Source organism: Ziziphus jujuba, chromosome 4, assembly GCF_031755915.1.
Source record: "Ziziphus jujuba cultivar Dongzao chromosome 4, ASM3175591v1".
Taxonomy (NCBI): domain Eukaryota; kingdom Viridiplantae; phylum Streptophyta; class Magnoliopsida; order Rosales; family Rhamnaceae; genus Ziziphus; species Ziziphus jujuba.
In genome coordinates, this window is record NC_083382.1 from 24581135 (window position 1) to 24593311 (window position 12177).

At 31.6% G+C, this 12177-nt stretch overlaps 1 protein-coding gene across 2 annotated transcripts; it reads left to right on the plus strand.

The window, feature by feature from the left end:
• The first annotated feature begins 667 nt into the window (after nucleotides 1-667).
• LOC107417075 (uncharacterized) lies at nucleotides 668-10740 on the plus strand. 2 transcript variants are annotated; one of them, XM_060816589.1, is made up of 10 exons: nucleotides 668-1454; nucleotides 1547-1616; nucleotides 3648-3907; nucleotides 4349-4443; nucleotides 5195-5262; nucleotides 6769-6841; nucleotides 7711-7826; nucleotides 8579-8683; nucleotides 9902-10001; nucleotides 10437-10740. In XM_060816589.1, the coding sequence occupies exons 4-10, from the start codon at nucleotides 4360-4362 to the stop codon at nucleotides 10611-10613; spliced, it is 723 nt and encodes a 240-aa protein (XP_060672572.1). In that variant the 5' UTR covers nucleotides 668-1454; nucleotides 1547-1616; nucleotides 3648-3907; nucleotides 4349-4359; the 3' UTR covers nucleotides 10614-10740. The 2 variants fall into 2 exon arrangements, with proteins under 2 accessions (XP_060672572.1, XP_015881118.3); XM_016025632.4 differs by having other exon boundaries at nucleotides 3854-3907.
• Nucleotides 10741-12177: the final 1437 nt, after the last annotated feature.

Below are 12177 nucleotides of genomic sequence, written 5' to 3' on the forward strand. Positions count from 1 at the left end.
TCTTAAACAGAAATAGAAAGAAGAAGATAGAGCTATCTAGAAACCCAACAGAGCTCAAAATTTTCTCTCCAACCTTGGATAAATCCATTCATTCTTCTTGAAATAGCAAAAAGGGGACCAAAAGTAAAAACCCCAAAATGATCTCCCCAGCCTTGGCGTAAACCATTCCATCTCCTTGAAACATCAAACATGTGACTCCACCACCTCCCTCCCCCAATAATATTACAGAAATATATGTAAAACAAGAAAGTGAGCAAATCCAAATTTAATTAGAAAAAATGAATTGAATTTTTATTAAAAAAATATGATTGGGGTGTTCTTGAACAACGGTTCTAATACTTAATTTGACAAATATTTCCCATAATATCATATTAAGAGGAGTATTTATATAAAATTGACAAAGTAGAGCATTTTTGTTGCAAGAGTCGGTGATAATGGCATGGGGATAGTATTTTTTATTTTTTTATTTTTTTTTTGGTGAATGAGTAAGAATACTATTTAAAACGCAGAAAAATCTCAAAAGATGCATACAGACTAACAGTTACTTAAAAGATTAAAGGAATTAATATCTTAAAAAACCGAAGTTATGGAATCTAAATTGAATTCCTTAAAATATATATATATATATATATATAATTCTCATACAAGTTTTCATTTGCAACGAAGTCGGCTAATCTATTTGAAATTCATGTATTGCAACACAGTTGTCAATTAAGCTTATTAAGAAGCTCGCTAACAGGGATAACTAGTTTTGTGATTTGTAATATTGCAAAAACATTTAAGTAAGGAGATTCTGGATATTCAAAAATTATGGGATTGGAAAAAGAACTTTATGCTACACAACTAGCATTTTTTTAAATAAATATTTAAGTTTTTAAATTTCTACAAGAAACTATACTGAACTGATCTTAATTTTTTTTTTTTTTAAAAAATGAACCAAGTTTGAGCAACGAACAAAGTAAGTTTAAGTAAGTGATTTCAAAATTTTTAAAATTGAATTTAACTTAAGTACTTTCAAATTATGATAGTTGAGCTTGAAAATGCAAACGCGAAATTATACAAAAACGTTGAGGTGTTTATGAAATTATCTTAGTGAATTATTCCCTGAAAAAGAAATGATAGCTTTATCTCTTATCAAGAAAAGCTTTTTTCGGAGTGTTTATTCAACGTCCACCACCTGATAGCTAAGCTTTTAGAAGTTGTGATTGAACTTTATCGTAGCCATCGTCAACGACCGTGGACGACAAATTGCAATCGCTGTGGCGATCATCAATGGGCGGAACCGGGTTCAATGCCGGAACGAAGACGGGTCTGATGGTGTTTCGGGTCCAGGCCCTGGGTCTCTAACCGTTCCTCCTCTGTATATAAAATAAAAAAAAACTGCAATCAACGGCTCTTTTCACTGACTCACTCGCAAACTCTCTCTCTCGTCGGTTATCTCAAAGCAGAGTCAGGTTTTGCCAGTATTTGTCTTCATCAAATCAGCATTGGATTTAGAAATCTGGGTTTGGACCTAATTCATTTTTTTTTTTTTTTTTTTTGTTAGACTTCCTTCTCAACACATAAACACCCTCTCGCAGATCATCATTATCATCATCCAATGTTTGTGAAAGAAGGTAATTTAATTTTTGTCATCTACTTTTTCTCTGCTAATTAACTCTCTTCTTACTTTTTCTCTGCTTATTAATTCTCTTCTATCTTCTTTTTTTGCCCCCCTTATTTCTGCAATAATTTATTAGTTATCAGGGGGCTCCTATCTATATATTTTCTACGTAGCACTTCGATCTGTCTGGAACAGTAAGAATCCCAGAATTTTTCTTTTCATAAAAATTCCCAGATATTTCTAAGGAGTTGCGTTTCCTTTAATGGGGAAAATGGTAAATGAGAATTTGCTCTGAAGATTGTCAGTTTGCTCTTGAATCCTGGGTCTCCCTGTTAATAGAATATGCTAAATGATTTATTAGGATATGGAATTTCCACTTTCAAATTAAGCAGCCTGAATCTCCTGCTAAATCTGGTTTATTTGTGTTTCAAATATCATACTACATTGGTTTTGATCTAGATTTCTGATTCTGTCATCATAAAAAAAGGACAGTACTTTTAGGTAAACAGATAATCACTATGTCAATATCTAGAGTATAATTACTAAATGAGAAACATATAATGATGGTAGGAAGTGAACGCATTAAATTGCTGATCTGAAAAATTTTCCAGGAATTATATCTGGATTTTTAAATTTCATTTATTTGGGTAGGTTTTATGCAATGGTGAACTAGCTTCTTCTGTATATTGTGCGGCAAATGTTTGATTGTCTTCTTGTGCTGGTTATTGGATGGGTGGATTGAAGATGTATGAATGAATGCTTGCTATCTTTTACAAATATAATGAATCAAAATTGAGTTTCGTTAATAATATCATGGGAAGTTTTTTGGTAGTGAAAATGCGGTTAAGATGGTTGTTGTTTACCTCTTTGATCCCATTTTTCTGCTCTATTATAAAATGCTATTCAAACTTATTATAAAAAATGCTATCACATGTAGATATCATAAATTATATGAAGCTATATTTATTATCTCTCTTTCAGTAATTTGAGATTATTGCCAGACTTCCTGTGTTTCTTTCTATTTTTTTCATGTTCCCCTGTTTTAAGGGATGTTTGAGTAATATAAAATATCAGTAATATTTGAGTAATAAAAATTTGAAATAACTTCGGTAACATAAAATTTATCTCCATGGAACATGATGGCCTTTCTCTGTATCCCTGTGTAAACATCAGCTTACTTTGCTGCATCACTAAGTAGGTTTAAGTGTTAGGTGTCCAAAATTGTTAGTTTCACGTTCAATTTTTGTTGTTTAGTCCAACAATTTAGTAGTGCTTGTTCTTATTTTAGTTTGTTTTTATTATTTGTTAGTTAGAACTACATTATTTACAAGTTGAGAAACTTAGTTTTGAGTCATTTGAGTAGTGTTTAGTTAATTTAGCAGTTAGATCATACTTAGACAAGGGGCTGCACTTATTTTAAACTCATAAGTTGAGTTTTTGAGATTGTGTAGCCTTGGTTTGGTTTGTTTAGGGTCTGATTGGGTTTAGTTTAGTGCATTTAGGTAAGTTTTGTTTTGAGTTTTTGGTAGTAATCTTGGTGTTGTTGAGTCGTTTAGGGGCTGGTTAGGAAGTTTAGGATTGTGTTTAGTCTTGTTTTAATAAGTTAGTGAGTTCGTAAGTGGTTCTGGACTTAGTTGCTCACTTTAGGCACGAAAAAAATTGTGTTAGATTCATTAAAGTAGCTCTTGGGTTTGCTTTATTTTGTCCAGTTAAATTTGTTTCTTGTTGTGCAATTTATTTCTTATTCACTTACTTTTGCATTATTATTCTAGGCTATTAGTTTCTTTTTCCTTGTTTACATTGTAATTTGTGCAGTTATCATTGTTTTGCATTGCGTTTAGTTATTTTTGCATATATAAGAGTTCTAGATAAATGTGCTTATTGCATTAACCTTGCTCTTGGGTTTGGTATTAATTGTGCCTGCATTATATTTGTTTATGAGTTAATTACTTGGTTATCTAGTTGCTGCACCACATTTGCATTAATTTCCATTATCATTTCAGTGCTATAGGTGTATATTATGTGAAAGCCATTCTTTCTACAGGTACCATTCAAGCTTGGACATTGCTTCAGAATATTTCAGATCTGGGGCTGATAAGATTTCCATAGGAAGTGATGCAGTTTATGCTGCAGAACATTATTTAAGAACTGGATTATGCAATTATTTCCATAATTCATCTCCTATTGAGATCTGTCTGCATGTGGATTTAAGTCTTATATGTTGCTTCCAATTGTTTATGTCTTTTTTAGGTAACAACTGGGAAGAGCAGCCTAGAGCAGATATCTAGAGTTTGTGGAAATCAGGTAATGTTATTTCAAGTAATCTAATAAATTCGGCTTCTATCAAGGAACCGAAAGATAATCTGAATACAACATCTTATTGGGCCTAAATTTTCATGAATCCTATAACATAAAATTATTTACTGTTTGTTCGCTTGTGTGTTTCTGAAATATATAGATCATATTACATGACATATGTTGACCAAAATAGAAAACTACTGCGCATAGATGCCTTTGTCTCCTCAGTGAATTTTACTGTCAAACTTTATGTTTCCTCTCTTAGCTTTCTTCCGACCTCTAATTTCTGTAGTCTTTTATTCCCTTCGTTCCTTGAAAATTCATTGATAGGAAATGTATCTTAGTCAACCGACCAGGTCATACAATTTGTGGTGATTAATAGCAAATTGACACGCTTTTATTTATTTATTTATTTGTGATTTGTGGTTTTTTTGTTGAATGTTGTAGGATTTTATAATATGGGAATTAGCAAAACAGAAGTGAACTTGAAGAGGTTGCTAGCAGCTGCGCCTAAACAACAAAACCAGGCAAAACTTGTGCATGTATGTATGCTGTATACCCCCCCTTCCGCGGCCCCCCTGCCCCCCCACCCACCAAAAAAAAAAAAAAAAAAAAAAAAAAAAAAGAAAAAGAAAAAGAAAAAGATCTCTACAATTATTGTCTTTTTTTTTAATATATATATTTGTTCTCTGTTCATTTTTATTTTCGTTAACTGCTTGTATTTGCTATCTATTTTGCTTTAACTTACAAACTAGGCCATTGACTTTAAAAATTCTCAATAGATGCTTTCTAAATTTTAAAAATTTGATATCAGTACAGTGACAGTTGAAATTGTACTTTAGTGAAGAAAGGGTGAGAGGAAGACAGAAGAAGAGAGTGTGAAAGAGAGGGAATGACAATGAAATAGAAAAGAGAGGATAAACTTTGTCTTTCTGTCTTTAGCTTTCTTTTTCACTTATTTTCTGTGGGGCATGTTAAAAATCCTGTTATTTATTATCCTAAATTTGATACCCTTTAAGGACAAGGCTACTTTAGGCTTAGGGGCAAAATAAAGGTACAAATATATGGTTTATCCTTTTTATTTTTTTTTGATTTTTTCCTTGGATGATACAAAAAATGAGTTCAATTATGGTATTGGCTTTATGGATTTCATTCATTTTTGTTGTCGTTCAATTACTTTGTGCTGTTCTTTTTCTCCTCTCCCTTCTCTAATATCTAGATATGGAGTTTGTTGTTGATAGTAATCTATTATTTATGTATAAATGCTGATATGTAAGACATACAACCTTACAGTATGTTGCCACTCTACGAGAACTGTTAGAACAACTTGCTGAAGAACGTACACCAGAAGGCTTACCAAGGTTCTTTCTCTCTCTCTTCATTCTCCTTGGTTTTGTCTGCTAGTATTTCCTGCAAGAGTTTGATGTTTAAACCCTTATATTTCCATTTAACTAGTATTTTTATGTTTTGTCTACTTCACAAAATAATGCAATAATTTAATATAAACTTAGTTGGAAATCTTGAATTCCACAATGAATCAATATAATTAGTTATATCGAATGCCTCCAGTGTGAATTTGTTGCTAACGAAGAAACTTTCTAAACTCCTTTTCAATTAGATGCCTAAAATGAAGCCAAAGAAGTAGTCCTGTCCTATAAGGTTTCCTCTTCTACAAGTTCATTATAAAAAAATTCTGTAATTTATTTCCAACCATACAATCCAAAAGAATGGTAAAATAACATATCGCCAATGAATCACTCCCATATCATCTTCGAGACCTCCAAAAGTTTTCCACCAAAGAAGAAATAAAAAGCATTTGTGGTGTTAACAAATTTGGTAGTCCATGAAAGGCCTTGTCAATTTCATTTTAAAGTCTCTACTTTTTTTAAGTTTGGACTTTGTAGAATCAGATACAGAAGAAAAAGATTTTATTTTGTGATGCATGGCTAACAATGCATTTTCTAGACACTTTTGGAGGAATGAATGTTCATCATTTTGTTTATGGAAGCCTTGTTAATTTTGTTAGTTTCATTATGGCAAGGCAGTTAGTTCTTAGACGCAATGTTATAGAATTCTGGTGTTGGTTCACAGGCAGGCTAAAACTTTTAGTTATGGATCAATGTTTTCTTATTGTTTATTGTTCCATTTATCCTCATGGAATGAGATATGATTATAGAACACTGTACGGCATTTAAGCCAGATTTTGATAATTTATATATCTTTGCGTTTTATAGGTATCACCTACCATTTCATATCCTCAAGTTATTAGCTTTATGTATTATAGAACACTGTACGGCATTTAAGCCAGATTTTGATAATTTATATATCTTTGCGTTTTATAGGTATCACCTACCATTTCATGGATAATGTGCTACGTTGCTTAGGCCACCTGTGCTTTATGTGCAAGAAGCATCTTTACAAGTTCACCTATTAATTTACTTAAATAATTTTGATTTACCATGCAGTCCACGCTATGTGAAACGGGCATTTAACTCTTTTCTTGAGATGTTCCTTAAGTTCTCATGTAGATTGGAAGGGACATAGAGACTTCCTAATTTTGTTTGATGCTTGGAGTAGTCTAACCATTGTGATATCTCTGTGGATTCCCAAGAATAGTTTCTAGCCGAAAGGAAAGAAGTTAAAAATAAACTGAGATTGATGCCCCATATTTTTCTTCTTCCAACATACGACTTTTAGCAGCTTTGTCCTTGAATTGATACCTGGTTTCTAAGTCAGTTTAATTCTTATGATTGTAAGATATTCAAGTTTTTGGAACTCAAATGACCATGACTTTCCTCATTATTAATATTTTTCATTCTTTCTTATCAGTTTTAGTTTTAATGTGATCCTTGGTTGGTTTTCTACAGAGTTTCAAAGGCTGTGGTGAGTGATTATTCTGAGAAGATTGAAGTCATTGCTTCAAAATTAACTGCCATGATGGTGGGTATTGGAATTAATGAGAATCATAGAAAGAATACCTCTTAAACTGCAAACCTTTATTTTTCATTTATAATTTTTCTAAAATGTTGAATATATGGTGTGCTGTGAATTAGTGTAAATTTATGACTATAAGATTACTTTTCTACATATTAAGTGCAAGAAAGTAATATCATAAACTATTATATCTTTTTCTTTATAGTGCAAAGTGCCTGATGCAAAATTTTCTTTTGTCGGAATTTACTGAATATGGTAGGTAAAATTTGGTATGCACAATACTTTGTGAATGGTGGTATCCTTTTTTCCCCAAGATAAACGTTGTAGTGTCTTCTTTTGATGTAAGAGTGATTTGAGAAAAACTTGGACTCTGAAGGACTGTTGCCGTTCCAATGGGCACAAAAAAAAAGTGGATATCGTTCTTGTCAATTAAATCTTCTATTCTTCATTAGTAGGCCAGGGTGTCCTCAAATATTGTTATCAGGGATGCATTACATGGTTTAGACGATGAATTCAAATGATACAGAATGTAGGGTATGGATAAAGAGAATCTTCTTGTTGCTGTCTTTTATGGTGCATCTGATTTGTGCTCTATTAAGTTTATGCGTGAATGTTGATGAATCTCTCTCGCTCTCCCTCTTCTCTTTTTGCTATCCCTCTCACATTTTGAGGATTCATGATATTTCTCTTTTTCTGTTGTCAGTCGTTATAGTTCTTTGGTTTCCACTTGAGCCATGCATTTCTGAATTATACCCTTTTATATGACCTTGATATTAAAATTATGACTCCGCTTCATTTTTCCTTTCCCCAGTTGCATATGTATGATATCAATATTGGTTGTTTTGTCTGACTGTTTTTTCTTTGTTTAATTTCAGACTGACATACAAGTACCCAAGGAGTCCTTTGCTGGGATTTCCGTCAAATTAAGCTCTTCTAAAATGGAAGGAGAAAACCATATTCCTCCTTCACCAGGACTGAGAAGGAGAGCAGTGTAAGTTAATTTCTATTGTATGTTTCTTCTTATTTAATTTGGAAAGTTAATGTACCAACAAAGTCCTCAAGTGTTTGCTTGGCTTTTTGTGCATGGTAAGCTAAATAATATGATATGTTGCAAATAAAATGGAGACCTTATACCTGTTTGTCTACTTTGTGTGTGATACATAGAAAACGTTTCATGTCTATTTATTTGTTTTTTATTTATGGTCATGTAGCTACTATATTATGGTTATGGTTGGTGGAAGAAGTTGAGTATATTTAGGTATTTCCACAATCTTGTTCATCTCTGTTGTTATGTAATTTAAAGCTTCTGTGAGCCAAAAAGGGCAATTTTCTTTGGAGTAGTGCAATATTGGCTTTGTTTGGATAATTTGGTTGGAAGGCTTTTTTAATATAAGAGTCAAGATGTGTGAGACTTTATGGGATTATATCAAGCTTTAGACTTCTTTATGAGCATGTACTTCAAAAAAAATTATGTTCCATATCTTTTTTGTTTTGTTTGTTTTTTATTTTTATTTTATTTTTTTGAGTTGCAAAGAAATTATCTAACTTATTTTGATTAGTTGTTTTCTATTGTGTTCGAGTATTTATCATGTTCTTCTTTCTTTGTTTTGTCTTTTATGTATAAAAAAAAAGTTGACATATATGATAAAGTGACTTGTTAGTTTGATTCAGCTGGATTTATGTTACTTGGTAGTGATCTTTTTATGTTAACTGTTTTATTAATTTGTCCGATTGACTAAACAGGCCTGCATCAAGCATTGATGATAGAACACATGAAACTATTGAGGATGATTCATCAGCACCTGTCAAATTGGATGCAGCAGCTCACGCACATATAGAAAAGCACAGGTGTATTTGTATTTTCCTCTCCTATAGAACATGACTAACTTGATTGTGGAAGAAATTGAGAGGATGTGCAGATAATGTTGATTGTTCTAACTTGGTAGTGTAACAGATTATGTTCATGTGTAGAAATAAATTATTATTTATTAATGCAACATGATTGTATTTTTAATCCTTCATGTTGCAAGGCCTTAATATGGATTTTTAAAATCAACACCACCACCCCCCAACCACACCCGCCCACACCACCCCCCCCCACCAAAACACCACCACCAAAGAAATTTTATGAACTGCTGTGCAGTGCAAGTGTTATAAGTAGGATTTTATGTTAAAATTTCATTTGAGGCGTGGAAAAATGATTTCCAATTTAATTCTAAATATTAGAGCTGCCATTAAGTGAATGACTTCAAGTTTGCAGGCACACTATGAGTCATGAGAATAACATATGATTTCTGCTTACTTTTTTGTATGATCAATTGCAGCTGTCAATTATTTGGTTATTTCCTAGTTAACATGCAATGAAACTTGAAATTGAAGCTGGGAAGAAAAAGAAAAGGAAAGCTCTTGATGCTTAGAATTTCTAGCAAACTCTAGACAAAACTGAGGATGCCTAACCTACAATTCTCTATCTTGAATAGCATGTTTAATTTAATAAAATACTGAGATTGACTTTGATTCTCAAATTGTTCCAAAATAGGAATTCACATGAAATCCATAAGTTGAAGTTTAGTTTTCAAACAGGCGAGTGCAATTATTTCTTGTTCCGAATGTTGTGAAATCAAACAGTGGCTGAAGTTGAGTTCTTTTTATGTTAGAAGAATCTAGCTGCTTAGTTTGGATCAGCCTAGATTTGATATTTGTCTTATTCTTGGTATTATGACAAGAAAACTCTTTATTTGTGTTATTCTTTGTATTTTGACAATATTTTTTCTTGGAATTAAATATAGGGAAAAAATTAATATTGTTTGGGATTGGGGAAACCTGCTGCTGAATAAATTATCGTCAACTTGGCAATATATTGCTAGTTTACTGTTAGTTACTTAATTGGTTTATCTAACGTTTTATTAATGGATAGCATAGTTATGTCACTTACATGAAATCTTTTACCACTGTAAGAAGAAACTCTACAAAATTTTTCAGAATTAAAATGTAAACTATTTCAATGTTACTTTTAGCTATGTTCATATTTTTCATGTTTGGATTGCAAATCCTTGATTGTGACAGAAAGTTGCAAGAGGACTTGACTGATGAAATGGTTGGGTTGGCAAGACAACTCAAAGAGAGTAGCCTGGTGATGAGCCGTTCTCTGCAGGACACTGAAAAGGTAAGAAACCATAATTTGTTTGACTTAGTATTTTGTAAGATTAGCACTATGCTGGATTTTATTTGGCTAGCTTTTGTAACAAGTATTTTGGGATAAGGCTTTATAGGGGGACTTCTTCAGGTGAAAAATAATATGTTTGTAAAGGGCTTGGAAGTTAATTAAATGATTAAACCAAGGTTGAAGTTCTGTTTTGGGACTACTGATGCTGTAAGGTAAAGGATTAAAATTCACATCAAGGATGCATAGTCAAGGATAATGCCAATGGTAGAGTTTAGAGGGTCCTACTTAGACAACAACCTTGCGATTTGTATATGTTCTACGTGAAATAACTGTACTTCTTAGTCTGTTATTCAAGGCTTTTTCTTCTCATTTATGTGCATTCTATGTAATTCTAGTTGATTGATAATCTATAAATTGATTATGATTTGAGTGCAGATACTGGATTCTACAGAAGAGGCTGTTGAACATAGCTTGGCGAGGACTGGTCATGCAAATTCACGGGCTACAGAAATTTACTCGAAGACTTCTAAAACTACATGTTTCACTTGGCTTGCGATCTTTATGATGACTTGTGTATTCATAATGGTTGTCCTTTTAATTCGTGTTACTTAACTTTGTGTATAGCAATATTTATTAGTTTTGGTTTCATTTCTCATGAGTAATTTCTATTTAGTAGTATACAAAAGTAAATTATTTGTGTTATAAATATTCATATGATACTAATGTTGGTTTTCTCTAACTTGTAATTTGGTAGTTTTCATGTAAAAATGTGAGGAATCGTATTTCTTTACAAAATTTCAATTTATATTCACTAGTGATTTCCAAACTTGAAAAACAGTTTTAAAAAGTCTCGGTATAATATCAATAATGCATGATTAGGTAATCTTCTCGTTCTACATTTTGTTACTTGGAAAGCATTAGAAATTCCATTTACTTGTAATTTTCTCTATACAGGTAGATTGGTCATCTCATTTCAAGAATAACCATGCATTCAAACTATGTACCTGCGAAATCCAAATTAAGCAATCCAAAGTTATACTATTATAGTTAATTATTGGGTGATGTTGGTATTGGTATTTTTATATTTAACCATTGATTAACTAGTTGATGCAGAATCTCAAGAGCACTGGTTTTCTATGGTGTGAAAGAGACAAAAGGGAGATTAAGGCATTAAGCAATGACGAAAGTGGAAATTTAAGACATTGCATCCTATTAGAGGGTTATATTTTATGATTAATTTGTGGTGGAGGGAGGGCGTTTGTAATTTTCAAAGGAGAAGGTTTTGTGGTGTTTGAAGGGTATGCATTTGAGCACTCAAAACAAACCAAAAAAAAAAGAAAAAACGTTGTGAGTGTTGGACGCCGATATTTGTGGTGTGGTGCCGTCGCATTTATTTCATCACATTCCCCAAAAAATTTTAGTGGATTATGAATTGGATAAAAAAAAATTAATCATCTTGGAGCATCTCCGATGTCTGTGCATTGTGAAAATTTATTTGTGTCATAAAAAAATAAAAAAACATAATTCAAAAGAAAACCACTTTAACAGGCCCGTTCAAAAGCTTTATCAAACTAGTGGCAAAAGAGAGGGGAAAAAAAAAAAAAAATGAGAGCTGTTTCAACTTATGGACGATATGCTAGACAAAGCAAATATTTAATAACATGTCTGTCAGAAAAAAAAAAAAACTATTCTTAAAAAAATAAATAATTGACATATAATTAACTGGGATTTAAATAATTTATAGAAGATTAAAATTTTGAATTCAATATCTGTCAAAGAAATATTTAATGCAAGATTAAAAATCCTTCCAACCTCTAAGATTTATAAAGTTATTGGAGATGCTTTACAAATTTCTCTAATCTACCTTTCATTGTTGATGCCAAGTCTTAATAATAATAATAATATAACATAAAAAAAGTTTATTGATAAATACTATTTATCATCATAAATTTGAATTTATTTGGAATAATTTTTTTATTATACTTCTTTATAATTTCTATTTCACAAAAGTCATCTATATAATTTTTTCATAATTTATTGTACTTATTTATTTTGCTTTCCTTTGTAAATAGTAATCCTTTTTTTAAACAATGATTATCCCTGTATAAATAGTAATCCTTTCCTTAAACAATAATTATGAATTTGAATTTTCATACTCATATTAAAAGGAAAAAAA